Raw genomic sequence first — 26,923 nt, forward strand, 5'->3', positions numbered from 1 at the left:
TTGGAACCAACATGCACTACATCCAGCAGGCAGAGAGGCAATAACCATTCGTCTGCCAGCTCATGGACAAGCCACACCATTCACAGCCCTGTGCGATGTCCAATGTAATTACGTTGCTGGACATTTTGAAACGTATTGTGTTTGTAGTGTAAAAAAAAAGGAACTGTGTGGTTTGAACATATCCTTCATGTTTATTTGTTATAGCTGTTATTGATCATTATCTAAGTGTTAATACATTTGTATTGACATCATTAAGCCTTTAGGTATGTGTTATGAATGACCAAAGGTGTGTGACTTTAAAGGAAATACAGTGTCATGCGATATGGTGTCTTTATGGATGTGTTATGAATGACCGAAGGTGTGTGACTTTAAAGGAAATACAGTGTCATGCGATATGGTGTCTTTATGGATGTGTTATGAATGACCGAAGGTGTGTGACTTTAAAGGAAATACAGTGTCATGCGATATGGTGTCTTTATGGATGTGTTATGAATGACCGAAGGTGTGTGACTTTAAAGGAAATACAGTGTCATGCGATATGGTGTCTTTATGGATGTGTTATGAATGACCGAAGGTGTGTGACTTTAAAGGAAATACAGTGTCATGCGATATGGTGTCTTTATGGATGTGTTATGAATGACCGAAGGTGTGTGACTTTAAAGGAAATACAGTGTCATGCGATATGGTGTCTTTATGGATGTGTTATGAATGACCGAAGGTGTCTCACTTCAAATGAAGTATTGCAGGACACTACATACAGTGTCAATAGATAGGTTATTAACGTTCTGCTAATTCATGAAGGTTCTCTCGTGATCCACAGGTTACTGTAGTGTGTGAGAGGTATTTAAACAGGTTGATGGACCTGCAAAGCTTTCGTGTGTGTGTGTGTGTGTGTCTGTGTGTGTGTCTGTCTGTCTGTCTGTCTGTCTGTCTGTCTGTCTGTCTGTCTGTCTGTCTGTCTGTCTGTCTGTGTGTGCGCGTGTCAGAGCCAAGATGATTTGGAGTAGTCCAACCTGAGACTACCGCACGAGTTATTCCTCTTCTGTTCCCTTGCTGGAGACCAGGGCTTGATTACAACCTGTGTACAATGGTGGCTGATCTTTCAGGAGGGGAGTGGGTGAAATGTGTCAAAGAACTGACTGGACCCAGCACCGCACGGTATGGCTCGTTATATTGTTGTGTGCGTGTCTGTGTACTGAAGAAGATGTAAGTTGATTCCAGAAGAAAACCACTTTCAATTTACTTATATTGGGAGTTATCACACACAGCACACATGAGCCTGGGATATCCACCATTCAATGTTGGCTTTAGTGGGAGTGACCATAGAATTCTATGGGAGTGACCTTACTGAGTAAAGTATTTGTAATCCGCTTATGTCCTCTGCTAGCAAAAACGTTCCCCCTGGTCATCACTAGTTAACACAGCGACAAAGTCATAATTATGTCAAAACCCTGCCCATTTCCACAATTTATCTTCTTAAAATTGTAATTTAAACCTAATCCTAACTGATGAAGGCCAAGTTTAATGTGTTGGTCCAGCAGACGAGATTAGGAGTAATGTGACAGACGTGACTTCACTTTAGAGCGTGTGCCATCCTTTCAGCACAACACGTCACCCTTGATAAAGCACATGTTCATATCAGGTTTGACATAGTGGGTTATGTCACATTTGACATGGGTGATTATGTGACACAGTTATGCCACATTTATGCACCCTTTATAAGGCATGACATACTGTTATAGATGCTTTGTGACACACGTATGTAGTGCTTATGAAGGCATTATGAAGGCTTTAGGACGCCTTTATAAGCTGAACGTCATTTAAAGCGGGGCTGCCTTGGTCAACCTCGAATACACTACAAGTTTGCATTTCCTGCTGTACAGGAACATTCTCAGCAACAAACGAGGGATCAAATTGAGATCCTACATCTGTATAATCTTCAAAAACGGTTCTATGTAGCACCAAAAAGGGTTCTGCTATGGTTACAAACCAACGAAACCCTATCTGGTACTATACTAGAACCATTATTTTTGAGTGTGTTGCTGTCTGACAGTGATGGATAGCCGCTGATGTGTGACACGATGTGCTGTCGAAACCAACAGGGAGCATATGAATAGTGTTATCTATCGATCAGTTATGTAGGAATCTGGCAGCCCTGAAGGACAGAAGCATACTGTATAGGTTATATAAAGTCATGTGACGTGTAATCCTTTATGACAGCCTGAAAGGCATATGTATAAGCAGCGTAGTGTCATTACTATATGTAAAAAATAAAAATAAAAACATTGTGACAATTAAAATATCTTATATGTCTTTACTTCAACCGTTATTATAACAATAGTGAAATTGTAACCAAAGCTCAGTTGATATTAATAACACATCCATCTCCGTTTCCCTTGGTAATCAGAAGCCAGACTGTAACATTATAATGTTCTATGTCGAGACATATTTGTTTAGACAAAAGCACTGTGATGTTTGGGGAGCAGAGTTTGAGTCTCATGAGGGAAACAGATGTGTATGTGTTTCTTTGAACCCTTCTCCAAACCGAGGCTAGGGTACAGTTAAGCCACTGGAAAACAAATAAGTCATTGGGTGTTTGTTGCTACCAGAGCAAACACTGGGAATATTTCACTCCAAAAGCAAGCTTTTGTTCTTCACGCATTGCTGAAGTTTGGGTTTAACATCATTTAGTTTTGTCACTTTTTCCTATTTCTTTTGGTTTCAATGAATATTAAAATACATTTAAACTGCATTTATCGTTTTACTCATAGATCCAAATTGTTATTCATTTAACGTGGTCATTAGCATACATCTAGCTACTTCATGACCCTTGTGACTGGAGCAGGTTGTGTGTTCATATGAAGTCTCAGCTACAATACCTGTCTATGGGGGGAGGGGAGGTAAAGACAGACTAGCATATGGCTGCTGGACAGCTTCTAAATAAATATAAGTATGTTTATAATCCATTTAAATCAAATGGGTAGCGGTGGTGGCAGGTCGGTATAAGTGGTTATGTTGTAGTAGTCCATTGTTTACTACGGTGTTCCATCATGTAGTAGCTTGATAATGCACAACAAGTGAGAGGACTTTGGGAAATGCTTGCATTCATTCCATACCAGTCATGCATATAATCTATTGATAGCTAAATAGACCTCTAGTAATTTAAATAATTTGGTTTTGTTTCATTTGCATTGCTTGCTTTGTGGTTGGTCGCTCCGTGCTCCAGTCTATTTGAGAGAGAGAGAGAGAGAGAGAGAGAGAGAGAGAGAGAGAGAGATATGGAGAGAGATATGGAGAGATATGGAGAGATATGGAGAGAGAGAGAGATATGGAGAGATATGGAGAGAGAGAGAGATATGGAGAGAGAGAGAGATATGGAGCGAGAGAGAGATATGGAGAGAGAGAGAGATATGGAGAGATATGGAGAGAGAGAGAGATATGGAGAGATATGGAGAGAGAGAGAGATATGGAGAAGGGCTATTGTTTTCTACCCCAAAAACCTGTACCTAAACAAGATTTTCGACCCTCAGATCAACGCTGGCTTTTCATATTACATTAATATACAGGATGTCCTTTCAGGAGTGGTTTTCTGTGACAAGTGTATGACCTTTGAAAGTCACATGTCTACAAAACATAGAAAGAATAACAGGAATTAAATTGACGAGAGGGAGACAGAGACAAAGAGAGTGACTTGTCCCTGGGAGTTTCTGTAGCATTCCCCAGCATGGGCTCAATTCACAACTGTCAGGTATAATCGTATTGTATTCAGTTCAGTTCTTGATATTTTCTCTACAATTGTTTTTACTGGAAAGATGACTACTGTAGAATACAGTTATGCGATGGTTAGTTACGTATCTCAAGTGCAAGCTAATTTTGGGAATACATTCTCAAAACGGCATATACTTCCCTGAACAGAAGAGATGGTTAGGAATCCATGATTTATTTTTTTTGCATCTCATGACTTGTGAAAACCTGGTTGACTGGATTCTAAACTGTGATACAAAGAGCATGATAAATAGCACATTTCAATCCATTAGTATACACTTCCTGTATCCAAACAGGTTTTTATGGTAAAGATACCGAAACACATTCCCCAAATATTGTTCTGCTCTAGCCCCATTGGGTTTCTTTCTCTTGTTCTATGGAAATTATATTATCTTGTTGATGAGTGAGCGTTTTTTTGTGTGGATTAGAATATTGTATTTCAAACAGCTTTATCCATGTAGAGGCTTGTGATCTTTACTCGGCTGTCCAAACAAATGCAAAGCTTCCTTAACCTGAGTTATTGTCTATAGGACTCAGGACAAAACACGTTCAGGAGAGATTGTGACTTATTATCTGAGGTGATTATGAGAATTGATCAAACTAGTGAGTGGCTGAAAGAAACAGTCAATCTTGATTTACGCCCAAAGTGGTATTACAACCTTTTTAATCAGTATTTTGTTGATGGGTTTTTAGAAGTCCTCTCTTCAGAAACTGAATTGATTTGATTGTAAAAGTAGAGGCTTAACCTCTGAGTTGATTTATTGGATGCTAAATCAGATCTGTTGAGTTATGTTATAGGGCTCCCTTGCAAAAGAGACCTTGGTCTCAATTGGGCTTCCTTCTAAAATAAAGGTAAAAAAGTTTAACCTCTTAAGCATTTACGGGATCGGTGTCCATGTACCGGGATGGTTGTTGCTAACGTGCGCTAATGTGACTAGAATGACGTTGTAAGCAACAGCCAACTTTCCAGGACATGTCTTATATGGGCAGAACACTTAAATTCTTGGTAATCGAACTGCACTGTCCAATTTATAGTAGCTATTACAGTGATAAACTACCCTGCTATTGTTTGAGGAGAGTGCACAACAAAAAACATTTATCACGGCATCTGGTTTGAAACATTCACCTCTGAAGGTAAGTAATGTACTTACATTCAGTAATCTGGCTCTGATTTGTCATCCTGAGGGTCCCAGAGATCAAATGTAGCATAGGTTTGTTTGCTAAAATCCATTTTTATATTCAAATGTAGGAACTGGGTTCAACTGTACAGTTTGAACCCCTGCTGTCTCTAAACTAATTCAAACAATAGCTTCGCTCATTTAAACCAAATGGAAAGGGTTGGATACAGAAGAAGACAACCAATCAAATCAAATGATATTGATTACGTTCGCATACTGTATTTTGCTGATGTCATCGTCGGTGTATGGAAGTGCTTCTGTTCCTAACACTAGTCTTAAAGCCATGATGTTGTGAGACAGAAATTTGCCCAGTGAACTTTTTACCCTTTGTTCTCTTTTAAAAAGTCACCCAGTCCCTTAGTTCTTTCCACTATGATGGCCCTTCTGGCAGGCAGACACCTGATGGAGCTGTGGTCTGTTTGGTTCACACTTCCCAGCCTGTGGGCATAAACTCCACTGATTGGTTCACACTCTTCAGACTGAGCACTGATAGGCTGACCCTCCCAAGCCTGCAGGACTAAACTCTTAACTCTGGGGATCATTAAATGTGTCTGGGGGTCTGCATAGAGAGTCTTAATAAGTCATTGACGTAAACCGTCATGACAGCTCTAATAGACTTTGCTGCCGGAGAGATCAGCAAGTTGCTCTGTCTCATATTCATATTGTCAGATCACTGCATCGCCTTATTTGAGTTAGCATTAGCCTCTGTTTTGACTATCGCCATTAGAAATCCTCCCCTTTTTTGTTGTGCTTCCGGAGACTGAATTTCAACAGATACGACTGTATGAACCGCTTCCTGTTTTGGTCTCAGCGAGAAGAGTGTTATACTGTCTTTAGAGAGTCTCCTCTTGAGTGCTTTTTAAAAAAAACTATTAGTGTGTTTACTTTGACCTGTGAGGAATTTATTTTTGTTGGCTCTCTGTCTCTTCTGTAAAAATGGAATATGTCAAGCAGCCCACTTCAGGACACTGTACTGAACACACAGTAGGTTTCTGTCCTGACAATAACACAGTTGGCCATGTGGCTGGCGATCAAATCAAACAGCTTTATTGACAAAATACCTGAGAAAGATTGACAGACTTCTGTAAAAAAAGAACTCACACCCCTGACTCCTCATCTAACTGTGGTAAATACAGGGCTGCTGGAGGCAAGTCTTCTGGTTGATGCCTTGCAGACATTTTGTGGAATAATACTCAACATGACATATTTGCATTTTGGTAACCCAAAATAAATAGCAAATATTGTGCAGTATGTGACCTTCTTATTTATCTTGATCCAGTATCTCTGATACATATGGATTGGTTCCCTTACTCCCTCGATGCCACAGGTAAAGCTGAACAAAAATGGAAAATGCAAAAACAAAGATGAATTAGTCCTAAATATAGTTTTTTTATTTACAGGGAAGGCGTATCCCCCAGAGTTCTACTACGACACGTACAGTCCTCTGTGGCAGAACCGACCTACAGTCTACGGCTTCAAACTGCAGTGGACCCAGATGAATCCCAACACTGTGGACCGCATTGTGGCCTACCGCCTTGGCATACGACAGGTAGGTGTGTGCGTGCGTGTGCATCCTAAATCTAACCCTGGATGTAGAAAGGCCTTACATACGACAGGTAGGTGTGTGCGTGCGTGTGCATCCTAACTCTAACCCTGGATGTAGAAAGGCCTTTACATATGACAGAAAAGGAACATGACAGAGGGAATATCAGAATAACCAGTCAGGGACATAGACTCTCTGTAGATACTCCCAACCCATATTCTATGCATTGCTTGCTTGTTATTGTTCTCCTTGGACAGCTTCATCGGCCCAGTGGAGAGAGAGCACCATGTGGAGAAAGAAGTGGCAGACATTGGTCCTGTTTATCTGCAGATGAAGGCTTCAGATGACAGGCAGTCAGCATTGATTTATGGTTGTCAATCTCTCTCTCCTTCCCACTACCACTGATCCCTCCTCTCTCTTTTTTTCTGATTACAATTTCTTACTTTTTCAGTTTTTTAATTTTTTATATACGTATATATCTTTTTTATTTATTTAACTAGGCAAGTCAGTTAAGAACACATTGTTATTTACAATGACGGCCTACCCCGGCCAAACAGGGACGACGCTGGGCCAATTGTGCGCCGCCCAATGGAACTCCCAATCACGGCCGGGTGTGATACAGCCTGAAATCGAACCATTTTGTCTGTAGTGACACCCCAAGCACTGAGATGCAGTGCCTTAGACTGCTGCACTACTCGGGAGTTCTATCTATCTATCTATCTATCTATCTATCTATCTATCTATCTATCTATCTATCTATCCTCCTCTCCTCCCTTTCTGCATCCCTTGATTCTCTATGTCCCCTATCCTCCAGGCCGGCTCGGTCCTCCCCTCCTGCTCCGTGGCTCGACGACTCATTGCGAGCTCACAGAACAGGGCTCCGGGCAGCCGAGCGGAAATGGAGGAAAACTCGCCTCCCTGCGGACCTGGCATCCTTTCACTCCCTCCTCTCTACATTTTCCTCTTCTGTCTCTGCTGCTAAAGCCACTTTCTACCACTCTAAATTCCAAGCATCTGCCTCTAACCCTAGGAAGCTCTTTGCCACCTTCTCCTCCCTCCTGAATCCTCCTCCCCCTCCTCCCTCTCTGCAGATGACTTCGTCAACCATTTTGAAAAGAAGGTCGACGACATCCGATCCTCGTTTGCTAAGTCAAACGACACCGCTGGTTCTGCTCACACTGCCCTACCCTGTGCTCTGACCTCTTTCTCCCCTCTCTCTCCAGATGAAATCTCGCGTCTTGTGACGGCCGGCCGCCCAACAACCTGCCCGCTTGACCCTATTCCCTCCTCTCTTCTCCAGACCATTTCCGGAGACCTTCTCCCTTACCTCACCTCGCTCATCAACTCATCCCTGACCGCTGGCTACGTCCCTTCTGTCTTCAAGAGAGCGAGAGTTGCACCCCTTCTGAAAAACCTACACTCGATCCCTCCGATGTCAACAACTACAGACCAGTATCCCTTCTTTCTTTTCTCTCCAAAACTCTTGAACGTGCCGTCCTTGGCCAGCTCTCCCGCTATCTCTCTCAGAATGACCTTCTTGATCCAAATCAGTCAGGTTTCAAGACTAGTCATTCAACTGAGACTGCTCTTCTCTGTATCATGGAGGCCCTCCGCACTGCTAAAGCTAACTCTCTCTCCTCTGCTCTCATCCTTCTAGACCTATCGGCTGCCTTCGATACTGTGAACCATCAGATCCTCCTCTCCACCCTCTCCGAGTTGGGCATCTCCGGCGCGGCCCACGCTTGGATTGCGTCCTACCTGACAGGTCGCTCCTACCAGGTGGCGTGGCGAGAATCTGTCTCCTCACCACGCGCTCTCACCACTGGCGTCCCCCAGGGCTCTGTTCTAGGCCCTCTCCTATTCTCGCTATACACCAAGTCACTTGGCTCTGTCATAACCTCACATGGTCTTTCCTATCATTGCTATGCAGACGACACACAATTAATCTTCTCCTTTCCCCCTTCTGATGACCAGGTGGCGAAACGCATCTCTGCATGTCTGGCAGACATATCAGTGTGGATGACGGATCACCACCTCAAGCTGAACCTCGGCAAGACGGAGCTGCTCTTCCTCCCGGGGAAGGACTGCCCATTCCATGATCTCGCCATCACGGTTGACAACTCCATTGTGTCCTCCTCCCAGAGCGCTAAGAACCTTGGCGTGATCCTGGACAACACCCTGTCATTCTCAACTAACATCAAGGCGGTGGCCCATTCTTGTAGGTTCATGCTCTACAACATCCGCAGAGTACGACCCTGCCTCACACAGGAAGCAGCGCAGGTCCTAATCCAGGCACTTGTCATCTCCCGTCTGGATTACTGCAACTCGCTGTTGGCTGGGCTCCCTGCCTGTGCCATTAAACCCCTACAACTCATCCAGAACGCCGCAGCCCGTCTGGTGTTCAACCTTCCCAAGTTCTCTCACGTCACCCCGCTCCTCCGCTCTCTCCACTGGCTTCCAGTTGAAGCTCGCATCCGCTACAAGACCATGGTGCTTGCCTACGGAGCTGCGAGGGGAACGGCACCTCAGTACCTCCAGGCTCTGATCAGGCCCTACACCCAAACAAGGGCACTGCGTTCATCCACCTCTGGCCTGCTCGCCTCCCTACCACTGAGGAAGTACAGTTCCCGCACAGCCCAGTCAAAACTGTTCGCTGCTCTGGCCCCCCAATGGTGGAACAAACTCCCTCACGATGCCAGGACAGCGGAGTCAATCACCACCTTCCGGAGACACCTGAAACCCCACCTCTTTAAGGAATACCTAGGATAGGATAAAGTAATCCTTCTCACCCCCCCCCCCCCCCCCTTAAAAGATTTAGATGCACTATTGTAAAGTGGCTGTTCCACTGGATGTGTTAAGGTGAACGCACCAATTTGTAAGTCGCTCTGGATAAGAGCGTCTGCTAAATGACTTAAATGTAATGTAATGTAATGTAATGTAATGTATCTATCTATCTATCTATCTATCTATCTCTCTCTCTCTCTCTCTCTCTCTCTCTCTCTCTCTCTCTCTCTCTCTCTCTCTCTCTCTCTCTCTCTCTCTCTCTCTCTCACAGTCTCACACAGTCTCACACAGTCTCATCTCTCTCTCACACAGTCTCTCGAAGTCTCTCACAGTCTCACACAGTCTCTCACAGTCTGCTCTCTCTCTCTCTCTCTCTTTCTCACAGTCTCAGACATTCTCTCACACATCATAATGAAAGACAATAGTCCCCCTTTTTCAACAGCATCTGTTGCGTCACCCAATTTTATCACATTAACACGTTGGTAGAGTCGTTAAACTGAGGCTTGATGCCACTTTATGTGGTCTCTTTCGTTGTACCCATAACCCCCTACTGGGACAAAGTGGCACCCTCCCTTTGGTCACAGCAGGCATTGACTTTCACAACCTACAGAAACATAATGTAGAAATGTACGCTACTGTAGGTCTCTGCATGATCCTGTCTGTCTGTTGACGGTCTGAGAATGTTGTTCATGGCAGTCTTGATTACATTAACCACAACGATTACAGGGAAATATGCTATAGTATTTGTTAGCTTTTATTGGTTAAGTGGAAGCTCTTATTCAGTCAGAGCCACTGCATTACAGGCGACAGTTAAGCCTTCTGAACTGACGTCCTCACATTGAGTGAGTCTAATACCGAGTCTTAATAGCTGTAGGTATACTTCAATAAATAGTATAATTCCATTTTGTTTCCTACTACACCCCGTACGGAATTTACGCTTGAAAAACCCATTAAAACCGGGCTTGTTTCTGTACCTCAAGGATTTTTCTGTCAACAATTTCAGTCGGCTAGTTTGTTAATGAATTTGGTTGCATTCATGTGATTCGTTCATTCGCCGTGGGAGCCAATGGTACGCCGGCTTCCTGCTTGTCAGGCAGGCTGGTTTTCGAGAGCTTGCCAGGAAGACACATTTACTCTCCCTTCGCTGGAAATCAACTGGTCCTCTTCACAATTTCACAGATTAGTTCTGCGCTGGTGCTAAAATGGGCCGACAGTAATTCCGCAATCACATTAACATTATAATCTATTTAGCTGTTGTTTGGAGAGAAAAAGAAAAGGCAAGGAAATAGTCCCGCCTGTTTGCTCTCTCTTGCTTTTGTTTTTTATTTCCTACCTGGCAAGCAGAAAATCGTTGTTTGCGAGAATTCATTTTCTTTTACACTTTTTTTCCTCCCGAAGGTAGTGGAGTGCATCTCAACTAGGCTGTGTATCCCAGGCCTCCCTACCTGCTGTTGTCTTAGATACAGGAGGTATTATGCTTTAGGGGAGTTAAGAGGGGGCCCATCGGTAACATTTACCTTGAAGGTGAGCCTCTCCTTCATGTTTCATCTGCCAAGAAATGATTGAATCTTGACCCTTTTTCTTTTCCACTTTTCTTCCTTCGCAATGAGCATTCTGTTTTCATCGCTCTTTGCGATTGAGATAGCGATGGAACATGAATGAGTAAGGAGGAGAGAGGGAACAAGAGAGAGAGGGAGAGTGAGAGGGAGGGAGGAAGGAGGAGGAGTGTTTCCCTCCTTCATAAATAAATAAATGTTTAGATACCCCCGGTAGGATGCTGAGCGGAGTGAGCTGAGACAGTGGTGCAGTAATGAAAGCGTTGGCACATGGACCACTCCTCAGCTCTATCTGCTATTTATAGCCATGAGCAGAGCAGCTAACACTACGCCTGTTCTGTTATGTTCCCCCTCCATTCCCACATAATCATTATCATTTCCCCTTCGCCGCTGCCTTTGAATTAATACTGAGGGCTAGTGTGTTTTATGCCTCTATAATGGATGGCTCTCTGTTATTGTCTGGGGCCTGGTGTGAAAGACAGACCGACAGACAGGCGGACGGGTAGAACAGGCCGGTTGGGTCGAGGAAAGAGAGTGTGAGGCCCTAGTTGAAAGGAACGAGCGTAAAGGAGTGAGGAGAAGCACAAAGCAGGATCACGGCCCACCTTGGCAGTCATGGCTGCTGTCTGTCTGTGGGCTTCACTTCTGAACACTCTACTTCCATGTCAGCCCACTGCAAAGACAAGGCAGCCTTTCTATGTCTACTCTCTGTCTCTCGCCTTCTTTTTCTCTCTCTTGTTCCAGCCTTCTTCCCTCCTGAAGCATCCTCACGCTGCAATGACAGCCTTATCCTTTTTACTCTCTCTTTCTCTCTTTCTTTCCCTCCTTCTCTCATGCGTTGCAATGAAGAAATGACAGCCTCTTCCTTCTTCCTCTTCTCTTTCTGTCTCTCTCTCTCTCTCTCGCTCTCTCTCTCTCTCTCTCTCTCTCTCTCTCTCTCTCTCTCGCGCCTCCTCCTCAGTCAATTGATCTGTCAGTCAGTGTTGGATCAGTGAGCGGGGCGAGGAGCAGCACAGATCAATAGCAGCAGACTAATTACATGCAGCCAATCAATCTCTCTCTGTGTCTCCCCCTCCCCCTCTCTTTCTGTCTCTCTCTCTCTATCCCTCCTGCTCTATCTCTCTCTCCCTCTTCTCTCTCGTTCTCTCTCTCCTAATGTTGAAAGCCACTTTGATTAGTCCTGCGTTTCACTCTGCACCCGTCTCTTTGATCAACTTCTCTGGTTCTTAAAGGTACCATGGAAATCCCACAAACTGTTGCTGCAATCTAGTGAATTTAGATGTGATATGGCACTCTGCCTCTGTCTGACTCCATGTGAAGAAACACTAGGAGTGAAAGGTAATGAGTTACACGCAGAAAATGATAATTGCATCAAGTCAAACAAACAATAATGGGAGAATAAAACAGAAGTACCAAACCTAAAGAAGTTAAACAGAGACGCACTGTTGCAAATCACATTAAAATAGTAAAAGGCTTCTGTAATGAGCAATTATAGATTTAATTAACTATTTAAAAGACAATTCTGTTCCCTGATGGTGGAAAGATGGAGTCATCAGCTTCCATTTGTTCAGTCAGAGTTTGAGGCAAAGTGGTTCTGGAGCCAAGATTGTCATTTAAGGCCTCCATCTGCCCCTAACAGCATTGTACACACTTCATCATTCACGCACACGCACATGCATGGATACTCGCATGCACTCATATTGTATGCACACACAGACACACACACACTTCATCAAACTCATCTCCAAACCCTTCCGATTCATGCAAATTAGCAGAGGTGCCTTTTGGACTCTGTGGTATAGCGGAAATGAAAGGGCGAACTGTTACAGCCTGTCTACAATTATAAATAACAGACGAAACCAGAGCTATTTACCTGTGAACCTAACTCTTAGTTGGTAATTACACAGCAGACACACACTGGTTAATTACTTAATTGGCACTGGCTTACCAAACAACACACACACACACACACACACACACACACACACACACACACACACACACACACACACTGCGCATCCTTAGAAACTCATCCATCGCTTCTCTCTCTCCCTCTAGTCTCACTCTCCCTTCCTCTCTATCCTGGCAACACACATTCACAATGGCATATGGTGACTATTTGTGATGCAGGAGCTGTTACCATTCTCTTTTCCAGGTCTCTGCTATCCTAACTGATCCTCTAGAAGAAAATACATCCCTTTTTCCCTTATTCTCTCTCATGCTCAAGCCCTTTCATGGTTCCCAATGAATGTGCAATGCATCACTTGCCTCTTTGAATTCCACACTGGTTCAAAGCCACGTTGCAATTGTATCACCAGGCATGAATAGCAGGAGCCGTGTGAGGATGACTTAAATTAGATCATCACCTGAAAGAGCAACGTCTAAAGATGTGATGGGAAAATTCTGTTTACGGTTAGTCTCTTTTAAGGCAGGGGCACGGTCTGTGTGATGCGATGCATAGAGAAGCATATGGACCATGGTTAGAGGGAAACTTCAAAGATGACCATGTTTGATAAGAGGCTGTTGGTAAGGATGAGAATGAAAAGGCAAGAAGTCTTGAGAATGCATCACTACTGGTCATGCCCCCTTCCCCTGTAGAGATTTGTAGACTACATTCATGACACGAGACTCATTCCAATTCAATCTGTTTCAACCTGTGCTCACTTTTCTTCTCTGTGTATGAAGGCAACGCTGGTTTGAATCACCGGAATGTGGGAGTCTCATAGTGTTCTTTACACTGTGTGTGTGTGTGTGTGTGTGAGGTGAGAGAGGCGTGTGTGTGTGTTAAGTATGTTCATTTGTGTAATTCTAACTGTTGTCATGTGTCCTCCCCTCCAGACGGGGCTCCAGAGGTGGTGGGAGCAGGAGATCCCCGTGGATGGGACCATCACCAAGGGAGAGCTGAACACACACAACCTGACAGAGCTCATCAAGCCTGCGGCCTACGAGGTGCGCCTCACCCCCATCACACGCTTTGGAGAGGGGGACTCCACCATCAGGATCATCACCTACAGTGGTGAGTAGACCATTTAGAATGGTCTCTGTATGTTTAGGGTTACAAATTCCTGTAATTTCCCCCAAATTCCAAGGATTTAAGGATATCATGGTTGGAGAATTCTGGAAATCATGCTAATTTCTTCTGATTCCAGGAATATTCTTAGAAAAGTTGGGAAAGAAACTAGAATTGTATCTATTTGTTTGGGAATGTAACAACCCCAAGCAGGTGTATATTGTATGAAAATGAGGAAAACTGTTCAATGTGAAGTGTGGATGAAGTCAGTGGTCTCCTACTCTGGGACTAAATTACAGCTACAAGGTAACATCCTTCATTAGGTATGTGTGTCATCCTGTGATGATCCTGTGATGATGTAGTCATGACAACTAGACCTCTAAACACAGCGGTTGAGGTTGTTAACAACAGGAAGACGAGGTAGGTTGCTAACAAACAGAAAGGTCAGTTGTCAGGGAAGATAGTCAATGATTACGATATTGACTAGATCATCCAGTGCCCTAATAGATAATAAAGTGCATACATATTGATCTGACAAAATCAATTAGATTGTTGACAGCGAGTGAAGCTATTTATGGAAGCTTGGCTATCTATGCTAGCTAACGCAAAATAAAATGTTGACAAAAAAAAGCTACAGGAGCTAGATTGGCTAGCATGCCAACCCTGAGAGCCAAAAACACTCAGGATCATTCAACGTCATTGTAGACTACAGTGTAGATATGGCCTTGTGTTTTAGGTTATTGTTCTGCTGAAAGGGGAATTTTTCTCCCAGTGTCTGTTGGAATGGAGACTGAACCAGATTTTCCTCTAGGATTTTGCCTGTACTTAGTTGTATTCCGTTTCTATTTATCAAAAAACAATCCCTAGTCCTTGCCAATGACAAACATACCCATAAGATGATACAGACACCTTCATGCTTGAAAATATGACGAGTGGTACTCAGTGATGTGTTGGATTTGCCCCAAACATAACACTTTCTATTCAGGACTAAAAGTTCATTTCTTTGACACATTTTTTGCAGTTTTACCTTGTTGCAAACAGGTTGCATGTTATGGAATATTTTTACTTTGCACATGCCTTCTTCTTTTCACTCTGTCATTGAGGTTAGTATTGTGGAGTAGCTACAATATTGTTGAACAATCTTCAGTTTTCTCATCACAACTATTAAACTCTGTAAGTGTTTTAAAATCACTATTGGTCTCATGGTGAAATCCCTGAACAGTTTATTTTCTTTCCGGCAGCTGAGTTAGGAAGGACACCTGTATCTTTGTAGTGACTGGGTGTATTGATACACCATCTGAAGCCTAATTAATAACTTCACCATGCTCAAAGGGATATTCAGCATCTGCATTTTTTATTTGTACATATCTACACTATTTATACAAAAGTATGTGGACACCCTTTCAAACTAGTGAATTTGGCTATTTCAGCCACAACCGTTGCTGATAGGTGTATACAATCGAGCACACAGCCATGCAATCTCCATAGACAAACATTGGCAGTAGAATGGCCTTACTGCAGTGAATTTCCACGTGGCACCGTTATAGAATGCCACCTTTCCAACAAGTCAGTTCGTCAAATTTCTGCCCTGCTAGAGCTGTCCACGGTCAACTGAATGTGCTGTTATTGTTTTTATTTTTATTTGACCTTTATTTAACTAGGCAAGTAAGTTAAGAACAAATTCTTATTTACTATGAGGGCCTACTAAAAAGCAAAAGGCCTAAAAATAAATTAAATACAAATATAAGACAAAACACACATCACGACAAGAGACAACACTACTTAAAGAGTAGACAACAACATGGTAGCAACACAACATGGCAGCAGCACAACATGGTACAAACATTATTGGGCATAGACAACATCACAAAGGACAAGAAGGTAGAGACAACATAACATCACTTAAATCAGCCACAACTGTCAGTAAGAGTGTCCATGAATGAGTCTTTGAATGGGGAGATTGAGGTAAAACGGTCTAGTTGAGTGTTTGTTGCAGCTCCTTCTAGCTGCAGTGAAGTGAAAAGACGAGCGACCAAGGGATGCTTTGGGGACCTTTAACAGAATGTGACTGGCAGAACGGGTATTGTATGTGGAGGATGAGGGCTGCAGTAGATATCTCAGATAGGGAGGAGTGAGGCCTAAGAGGGTTTTATAAATAAGCATCAACCAGTGGGTCTTGCGACGGGTATACAGAGATGACCAGTTTACAGAAGAGTATAGATTGCAGTGATGTGTCCTATAAGGAGCATTGGTGGCAAATCTGATGGCCAAATGGTAAAGAACATCTAGCTGCTCGAGAGCACCCTTACCTGCTGATCTATACATTTAGTCTCTGTAACCTAGCATGGGTAGGATGGTCATCTAAATCAGGGTTAGTTTGGTAGCTGGGGTGAAAGAGGAGCGATTAAGATAGAGGAAACCAAGTCTAGATTGAACTTTAGCCTACAGCTTTGATATGTGCTGAGAGAAGGATAGTGTACCATCTAACCATACTCCCAAGTACTTGTATAAGGTGACTACCTCAAGCTCTAAAACCTCAGAGGTAGTAATAACACCTGCGGGACGAGGGGCATTCTTCCTACCAAACCACATGACCTTTGTTTTGGAGGTGTTCAGAACAAGGTTAAGGGGAGAGAAAGCTTGTTGGACACTAAGAAAGCTTTGTTGTAGAGCATTTAACACAAAATCCGGGGAGGGGCCAGCTGAGTATAAGACTGTATCATCTGCATATAAATGAGTGTGAGATCATCCTACTGCCTGAGCTGTTGTTGATGTAAAATGTAAAGAGCGTGGGGCCTAGGATCATGCCTTGGGGTACACCCTTGGTGACAGGCAGTGGCTGAGACAGCAGATGTTCTGACATTATACAGTGCACTCTTTGAGAGAGGTAGTTAGCAAACCAAGCCAAAGACCTCTCAATGACACCAATACTCCTTAGCCAGTCCACAAGAATGGAATGGTCTACCGTATCAAAAGCTTTGGCCAAGTCCATAAAATAGCAGCACAACAATGCATAGAATCTAGGAGAATGGCGACATTTTGAGGACCTTTAAGGTTGCAGTGACACATCCATAACCTGAGCGGAAACCAGATTGCATACCAGAGAGAATAGACATCAAGAAATCCAGTGAGTTGATTTTGACACATTTTTCCATCACTTTTGATAGACAGGGCACAATAGAAATAGGCCTATAACAGTTAGGATCAGCTTGATCTCCACCTTTAAATAAAGGACGAATGCTGGCTGCCTTCGAATAAATTGGATCCTCCCCAGAGAGAAGAGACAGGCTTGGCGATTATAGGGGCAGCGGAAAGTGAAGTGGAAATGTCTAGGCAAGCTCACAGAACGGGACAGCTGAGTGCTAAAGCACGCAGCGCGTAAAAATAATCTGTCCTCGGTTGCAACACTCACTACCGAGTTTCAAACTGCCTCTGGAAGCAACGTCAGCACAATAACTGTTCTTCGGGAGCTTCATGAAATTGGTTTCATGGCCGAGCAGCCGCACATAAGCTTAAGATCACCATGCGCAATGCCAAGCGTCTGCTGGAGTGGTGTAAAGCACTCTGCCATTGGACTCGAGCAGTTTAAACGTGTGCCGTGTGCTCGCAGCCCAACGGACGAATCTGGGTTTGGCGGATGCCAGGAGAACGCTACCTTCCTGAATGCAAAGTGCCAAGTGTAAAGTTTCGTGGAGGAGGAATAAAGGTCTGGTGCTGTTTTTCATGGTTCGGGCAAGGCCCGTTAGTTCCAGTGATAGGAAATCTTAATGCTACAGCATACAATGACATTCTAGACAATTTTGTGCTTTGGGGAAGGCCCTTCCCTGTTTCAGCATGACAATGCCCCCGTGCACAAATCAAGGTCCATACAGAAATGATTTGTCGAGATTGGTGTGGATTAACTTGACTAACCTGCACAGAGCCCTGACCTCAACCCCATCAATCAGCTTTGGGATGAATTGAAATGCTGACTGCGAGCCAGGCATAATCGCCCAACATGACTGCCCGACCTCACTAATGCTCTTGTTGCTGAATGGAAGCAAGTCCCCGCAGCAGTGTTCCAACATCTAGTGGAAAGCCTTCCCAGAAGGGTGGAGGTTGTTATAGCAGCAAAGGGAGGACCAACTCCATATTAATGCCCATGATTTTGGAATGAGATGTTCGACTAGCAGCTGTCCACATACTTTTGGTCATGTTGTGTATTATTCGGTGCCCTCCTTTATGAGGCATTGAAAAACCACCCTGGTCTTTGTGGTTGAATATGTGCTTGAAATTCACTACTCGATTGAGGGATTTTACAGATAATTGTATGTGTGGGGTAGAGAGATGGGGTAGTCAATAAAAAAATAATGTTAATGTTTTTATTCTTGCACTTATAGGCTTGCCATAACAAAGGGATAAACATTTCTAAAAACATAATTCCACTTTGACATTATGGGGTTTTCTGTGTAGATCAGTGACAGAACATCTTAATTTAGTCCATTTTAAAGTCAGGCTATATCACAACAAAATGTGGGGAAAGTTAAGGGGTGTGAATACTTTCTGATGTCTGTTAGCAAATCTAGTTAAGCTTTAGGATCTGTGATTGAGAAGCACTCTGACACTGACTGTGCTGCTAGGTTGTCACACACCGTCTGCCTGCCTGCCTGCGATGCTGTGTTCTTCAACCTGAAATGATCTGCTGCCTGACTGCTATAGTTTTGAATTATTCCATTTTACTGCAACTCATCAGAGCTGTGAAAGGCTACTGCTGCAGCGCTGAGCGGCTCCAAACCCCAGTGTGCTCGTACGTGTGTGTGTGTGTGTGTGCAGGTGTCTGTAAAAATAGCTAATTACTGTACCCTAGGCCTAGGAATGGGCCTAGGACTACACTACCTTCCACTACTACACAACCGCAGGATAGCGGAAAGGCTGTATGCTAGGGATTGGCTTCCCCAATCAAAAGCCCTGGATTAACACCAAGGTTGGCGCTAAAGTAAAGGACAGGACTACCGCACACAGGGCTATCGTAGACAACCCTGAGACTACAGTCGGGGACAGGAATAAGTACAACAAGGCCCTCTATGACCTCTGCAGAGTCATCAGCAAAAGGACAATATAAGAAAAAGTTGGGATCATATTGCACAGGCTCCGCCGCCCGCTGCATGTATTAGGGGCTACAGTCCATTACAGGAAGACCCAACTGTGATCTGCCAAACGATGCCTCTCTACCAGGCGAACCCAATTCTTTTTATGCACTCTTTGACAACAGCAACATCGTGCCGGGTGTGAGGGCCGACCCAGAGGATTGGGTGATCTCGCTCTCCGAGGCCAACTTGAGAAAGGTCTTCAATCAGGTCAACACCTGCAAGGCTACGGAGCCCAATGGTATTCCAGGTCGGGTTCTCAGAGTATGTGCAGAACAGCTGGCAGGCATATTCATGGTAGTTTTCAACCTCTCCTTGTCCCAGTCTGTAATCTGTAATCCCCACTAGTTTTAAGATGACCACCATCATTCCTGTCCCCAAGAACTCTAAGGCTTCATGCCACAATGACTACCGCCCTGTAGCACTCACTTCTGTAATCATGAAGCGCTTTGAGAGGCTGGTTCGGGCACACATCAACTCCACCATCCCAGACACCGTAGACCCATCCACATCAACGGGGCAGCAGTGGAGCAGGTGGAGAGCTTCAAGTTCCTCTGTGTCCAAATCACTAAAGACTTCAAATGGTCCCAAAAGGAGCAACCTCCCTGTCAGGATGTTTAAAAATCCTCTAAAAGTTTTACAGCTTGTGCCATTGAGATCATTTTGATTGGGCTGCCTGGTATGGCAATAGTACTGCCCTCGATCATATGCCGCTGCCGAGGGTGGTGCGCACAGCCCAGTACATCACTGGGGCCGAGCTCCATGCCCTCCAGGACATGTTTTTTAATTGTATTTATTTAACCTTTGTTTAACTTAAGCAAGTCAGTTAAGAACAAATTCTTATTTACAATGATGACCAACTAAAAGGCAAAGGCCTCCGATGGGGATGGGGGCTGGGATTAAAAATAAATCAAACAAACATACAGGACCAAACACACATCACAACAAGAGAGACAACACTAAATGGTGTACAAACATTATTGGGCACAGACAACAGCACAAAGGACAAGAAGGTAGAGACAACAATACATCACGCAAAAGCAGCCACAACTGTCAGTAAGAGTGTCCGTGATTGAGTCTTCGAATTAATAAATTGAGATAAAACTGTCCAGTTTGAGTGTTTGTTACAGCTCGTTCCAGTCGCTAGCTCCAGCAAACTGGAAAGGCAAGCGACCCAGGGATATATGTGCTTTGGGGACCTTTTACAGAATGTGACTGGCAGAACAGGTGTTGTACGTGGAGGATGAGGGCTACAGTAGATATCTCAGATAGGGGGGAGTGAGGCCTAAGAGGGTTTTATAAATAAGCATCAACCAGTATTTATATCAGGCGGTGTGGTAGTTTAAATGCTCCAACCACCCAAGCCATAGAATATTCTCTCTGCTTCCACATGGCAAGCAATACCGGTACAGTCCAACAGGCTCTTGAACAGCTTCTGTCCCCAAGCAATAAGACTGATAAATAGCTAACAAAATAGCTACAGACAATCTGAGTTAACCTTGTATCCTTATTGACCTTATTTTTGCACTGCCTTTATGCACACTCACAGGGCCCTACACTCTCACACACACACACACACTCACTCTATCTGATCACTCACACATGATATGCACATACATTTATACTGACTCTACACACACTCACACCCAGTCACATACAAATTGCTGCTACTCTGCTTGTCTTATTTCATGTTGCCTAGTCACCTTACATCCTATACATACACCATCACTCCAGTACCCCTGCACATTGTAAATATGGTATTGGAAGTGACCCTGATTAAAGTATGCTTACTTACTTATTGTGTTCTTCATATTTCTTCTTATTTCTCATGTTTTGTTTGTAGTATTACATTGTTGTTGATTATTGCATTATATACTTGTGCATGTGATAATTAAAACTTGAAACTTGAAACTGGCATATGAAATATTGTTGGAATTACCATGCTGCAATCATTATCACTCTCAAACTTTGTGATTCTTCATATAATAAATAGAGGAACTGTTTAATGTGTTTAATGAATGAGTGAGTGGATTCCCCCTAGGCAGATCATGTAATCAAAGCAGGGACGTCAAGAATCTGATGAAAAGATATGTCATTATTACACTGTTATTATACCATCTGAGGTTAGCTAGTTGATAGGAAATAGAATTGTCCATATGTTTCATAGTGTTTTTGAGTTGCAGGAAAGTAAGATAATGACTATGGAGCAACATTAGACCAATTTCCTGTAGACCTAGATTGAGTTAGACCTAACTCATCGTTGTCTTCTGTGATGATGTCTATGACGATAGCCTAGTCCACAGATGTGGGTCTGACAGTAAAGGCAGGATGAGCAATCGCTCCTATGAGGGCCAAATAACAGAGGATAGCAGGTTTGCTGTGTGTTTGTTGGTGAAAACTGCTTAGTGTCCCACGCTGGCTGGGTTATGAAGAATGGCAGTGTCACCACTCTCCCACACTCTCTTAGATTCTGCTGTTGTGACAAAGTCAGCAGCTGTTTGCTGATCCAAATTCAGTTTTGGCTTTCCAACAGCCCTTACAAAACAGATTGAATGTGTAGGTGACCGCCTTACTGTCACACACATTGGCAGTATAGCAACGGCTCTCTATTGTAGGTTGCTTTTGTGCTGAGATATCATGTCTGCATCATGTTTCCCTTTGCATCAAACCTTCACTAAATCTGACTTTGAGTATATCTAGCACTCTGCTGTGTGTGACCTCTCTATCGCCCCTCTAGTCCAGGTCAGGGGGTCACTGGCAAGCCAGTTGTGTGATTATGTTCTCTTACTTCTCTCCTGTCTGTGTCACTGTGTCCAGGGACAAGGTTGAGCCATCCCCTGCAGTTTACACTACTAATGTTAAACTCATCCACACAGAGGCTCAGGGTGAAGGGAGTCAAGTCACTCTCGCCAATTTGTTCTCTTCTCTCCTCTTCTATTTCTCCTCTCCTTCCCTCTCTCAATGCAGGACACAAGCTGGAGTTTGAAGAATAGTGATAGCCTGTGGATGCATCCACAAAGAGCTAGAAAGAGGGACATAAACAGAAAGACAGAGAGAACTCTTCAAATGAAGGACACACGGATGTGATCCCAAAGTTATTTTGTCCTTGAGATTCAAGCATTTTCTAGAATTCAGTGATTATTCTGATGGGTGGTTTTGAGCCATGAACACGTCGTCACACAGTCTTTCTCAGAAAGACATGGCTGCTCTCCAAAACCAGACCCTTTAAATGTGATTGATGTGAATTGTGGAGAGCAAGCGGTGGCCGGGATTGTGGATTGTCTGTTTATGAATGGTTGGGTTGCCTTTGAACGATCTGCTTTGTAATACAGTGGTGGACCAGCGGACAGGGCAGCCTGCCAAGATGATGTCTCTCTGTGTGTATGTGTGTTTGTGCATGCGTGTGTGTGCGCATCCTAGTATGTGCGTGTCCTAGCTGTGTGTGTGTGTGTGTGTGCGCCTGCGTGCATGTGTCCTGGCTAGCCCCTAATGTGTTTGGCGGTCAATGAACTCATATCATATCACAGTGAACATGGTGGATTTGAAATGAGATGCACTGGCAGACATCTAATAGACATTTCTCACTGGAGTATGTAAGGTTATTCAACAGAATTGTAAATGAAGTGAAACTATGTCCAGACTAGTATGTCAAGGTAGGCAGTGTGCAGTGACACACCACTGTGTTTATCTCTGTTGCATTTGGATGGAAAACACAGTCTGTGTCCCAAATGGTAACCTATTCCCTACATAGTAAACTACTGTTCCAAACAGAAAAGTAATATATGGCAATATGCAGTATGTATATTACTTATGTTTTATATGGACATATATGGTGGAAACAATATATGCTTATATATGCATCCACACATATAAGCACATATACTGAATGTCACATATATGTTGAAATATACAATAATTGGAATTCCAATTCATCCCAAAGGTGTTCGATGGGGTTGTCAAGTTCTTCCGCACCGATTATTCCTCCTCCACCAAACATTTCTCTTTTAGCACTATGCATTGGGGCAGGTAGAGTTCTCCTTGCATCCGGCAAACAAAGATGTGTCTGTTGGACTGCCAGATGGTGAAGCGTGATTCATCACTCTAGAGAACGCGTTTCTACTGCTCCAGGGTCCAATGGCAGCGAGCTTTATACCACTCCAACCAATGCTTAACATTGGGCATGGTGATCTTATGCTTGTATGCTGTTGCTCGGCCATGGAAACCCATTTCATGAAGCTCCCGATGAACAATTATTGTGCTGATGTTGCTTCCAAAAGCAATTAGGAACTCTTTAGTAAGTGTTGCAACTGAGAGCAGACGATTTTTATGTGCTATGTCAGCACTGGATGGTCCCGTTCTGTGAGCTTGTGTGGCCTACCACTTAGCGGCTAAGCCGTTGTTGCTCCGAAACGTTTCCACTTCACAATAACAGCACTTACAATTTCCCGGGGAAGCTCTAGCAGTGCAGGAATTTGACGAACTGACTTGTTGGAAAGGTGTCATCCTATGATTGTGCCATGTTGAAAGCCATTGAGCTCTTCAGTAAGGCCATTCTACTGCCAATATTTGTCTATGGCGATTGCATGGCTGTGTGCTCAATTTTATACAACTGTCAGCAATGGGTGTGGCTGAAATTGATGAATCCATTAATTTGATGGGGTATCCACATACTTTTGTATATATTGTGTATATGTGCATGTATGTATAATACTTAAATGCTCATATGTGTGACAGATGTAGTATTCAAATGTGTATTACATATATCAATAGGTGTAGAACTTGCAGTGAAATGCTTACTTACAAGCCCTTAACCAACAATGCAGTTTTAAAAGAAATACCTACAAAAAAATACAATTAACAAATAATTAAAGAGCAGCAGTAAAATAACAATAACGAGGCTATATACAGGTGGTACCGGTACAGAGTCAATGTGCTGGGGCACAGGTTAGTCGAGGTAATATGTACATGTAGGTAGAGTTATTAGAGTTACTATGCATAGATAATAAACAGAGTAGCGGCAGTGTACGGGGGGGGGGGGGGCAATGCCACTAGTCTGGGTAGCCATCTGATTAGATGTTCAAGAGTCTTATGGCTTGGTGGTAGAAGCTGTTTAGACGCCTTTGGGACCTAGACTTGGCGCTCTGGTACCGCTTGCCGTGAGGTAGCAGAGAGAACAGTCTATGACTAGGGTGGCTGGAGTCTTTGACCATTTTTAGGGCCTTCCTCTGACACCGCCTGGTATAGTGGTCCTGGATGGCAGGAAGCTTGGCCCCAGTTATTGCAATAATGAGGCTGGTCAACCTCATAATGAGGCTGATCGAGTAACCTAACCTTTACACAAATGCAGAGTACTAACAATGCTCAGTCATGGTTGGTTCACCCCCCCCCATGTAGCCCGAAGAGCCATTCTGGATTCATCCTGTCATTATCTGCAAGTGGGTTGTTGTCTTAACCCCACCCTGGCTTAGTTTCCCAGATGCAAGGATGATTTAGGACAATGAGGCTATCTCTATCTCGGTTACGCCCACCACATCTTGTCTATGTAATGCAGTCTTTAACTCATTTGTCAGCTCCAGCCATCTCTAGTGACCATACGCCCAGATTAGCTGCAGGAAACTAGAGTGTAGCCCATGAAAACACAGACACTGGCAGGACAGAAATGTCTTACTATTAGTTAAATATGAATTGTTAAAACCTCTTAAGGATCCTCCCCTTTTTTTCAATTTTCACCTGAAATGACATACTCAAATCTAACTGCCTGTAGCTCAGGCCCTGATGCAATGATTTGCATATTCTTGGTACCATTTGAAAGGAAACACTTTGAAGTTTGTGGAAATGTGAAAGGAATGTAGGAGAATATAACACAATAGATCTGGTAAAAGATAATACAAAGACAAAACCAACCATTCTTTTGTATTTTTTTGTACTATCATCTTTGAAATGCAAGACAAAGGCCATAGTGTATTATTCCAGCCCAGGTATAATATATATTTTGGCCACTAGATGGCAGCAGTGTATGGGCAAAGTTTTAGACTGATCCAATGAACCATTGTATTTCTGCCCAAATATGCCTAATTTGTTTATTAACCTGTAGTGACGCCCAGCCCGTGAACGAGACCGTTATGCTAATTAGTGTCAGATGATGATAACGCAACGGACATAAATCTTCCTAGAAAATATTCCTATTCATGAAAATCACAAGTGAAATATATTAGAACACAGCTTAGCCTTTTGTTAATCACCCTGTCATCTCAGATTTTCAAAATATGTTTTACAGCCAATGCTAGACAAGCATTTGTGTAAGTTTATCATAGCCTAGCATAGCATTATGCCTTGCTAGCAGCAGGCAAACTTGTCATGGAAATCAGAAAAGCAATCAAATTAAATCGTTTACCTTTGATGAACTTCGGATATTTTCACTCACGAGACTCCAAGGTAGACAGCCAAAGTGAATTTTTTCCCAAAATATTATTTTTGTAGGCGAAATAGCTCCGTTTGTTCTTCACGTTTGGCTGAGAAATCGCCCGGAAATTGCGGTCACCACAACGCCGAAAAATATTCCAAATTAGCTCCATAATATCGACAGAAACATGGCAAACTTTGTTTAGAATCCATCCTCAATGTGTTTTTCTAATATCTATTCGATAATATATCAGTCGGGACAATTCGTTTTTCACTCTGACCGATTGGAGTAATGGCTACCTCTGTATTTTACGCGAGAATCTCTCTCGGAGCCACCATGTGACCACTTATGCAATGTGGCTGCCTACGGCTATTCTTCAACAGAAATGCGTAAAACTACGTCACAATGCTGTAGACACCTTGGGGAATACTTAGAAAGCGTAAGCTCGTTGATGGTACATTCACAGCTGAATAGGGAGTCATTGGAACGCAGCGCTTTCAAAACCTGGGGCACTTCTGGATTGGATTTTTCTCAGGCTTTCGCCTGCAACATCAGTTCTGTTATACTCACAGACAATATCTTTACAGTTTTGGAAACGTTAGAGTGTGTTCTATCCAAAGCTGTCAATCATATGCATATTCTAGCATCTTTTCCTGACAAAATATCCCGTTTAAAATGGGAACGTTTTTTTTTCAAAAATGAAAATACTGCCCCCTAACACCAAGAGGTTAATTGCATTAGCTCAACCGTCCCGTGGAAGGGACACAGATCCCGAATAAGTTTTATAGAGTGCCAGAGACAAATAAACCAGGTAAATATGTAATTTTCACATTCCCCAATTTTGAGAATTATCTCAACTTAAAAGTACAATTACAAGGTTTAAAAATATATTTATTCTGTTTAGTGCTTCCGTTTAGTGCTCTAAAACTATCACTCTTCTCTTCCAATTTTACTCTTGTTTAATAATCAACATGACCCAGGATGAGCATTATGATCCCACTATGTATAAGGCATCGCCTATGGACTCTATGGTCCATTAACAAAACCTGCTATAGTTCCTGAGCATTATCATTAAACATTTCAATTTGGTAATTGATATAAATCAAATAGATTAGGATCAGTTTCTCTCTCAGGATCAGAGTTCAACCCTCTATTCACCAAGTCATGCTGAGAATAGTCTCAACATAGTACAAAACTTCTTTACCATCATTAGCATAACCACAATATAAACAATCAATCCACAATACATTAATTGCACCACTCATATAGTTTTTAACATACTAAAACTGACTCAAATCAGTCAGTTTTAAAAATCATTCAGTTTCCAAATCGTAATTCAAAACCAAAATAATTATCCAACCAAAATGTTGAATTACATTGCTCAGTGATTCACATTGGTCGTATCACTCAACAATAAAACCCTCAATTTAACATACATCAACATTGGCAGAATGTACATTTATATTAACATACATTATATTCATCTCATAATTAACCCAATTAAGTCTCTCATCAGGGTTATTATTACAAATCAGGATCCCAATGCATTCTTAGCCTA

The 26,923-nt window shown here is 43.0% G+C and overlaps 1 protein-coding gene across 1 annotated transcript in view; it reads left to right on the forward strand.

The window, feature by feature from the left end:
- LOC115107971 (MAM domain-containing glycosylphosphatidylinositol anchor protein 2-like) overlaps window positions 1-26,923 on the forward strand; it is a 137,998-nt gene that overhangs the window by 59,390 nt on the left and 51,685 nt on the right. The window contains exons 5-6 of the mRNA XM_029631802.2: window positions 6,344-6,492; window positions 13,665-13,842. Coding sequence (XP_029487662.2) covers window positions 6,344-6,492; window positions 13,665-13,842 — 327 coding nt within the window. The remainder of the gene's footprint in view (window positions 1-6,343; window positions 6,493-13,664; window positions 13,843-26,923) is intronic.

This window comes from Oncorhynchus nerka, linkage group LG24 (genome assembly GCF_034236695.1).
Source record: "Oncorhynchus nerka isolate Pitt River linkage group LG24, Oner_Uvic_2.0, whole genome shotgun sequence".
Taxonomy (NCBI): Eukaryota; Metazoa; Chordata; class Actinopteri; order Salmoniformes; family Salmonidae; genus Oncorhynchus; species Oncorhynchus nerka.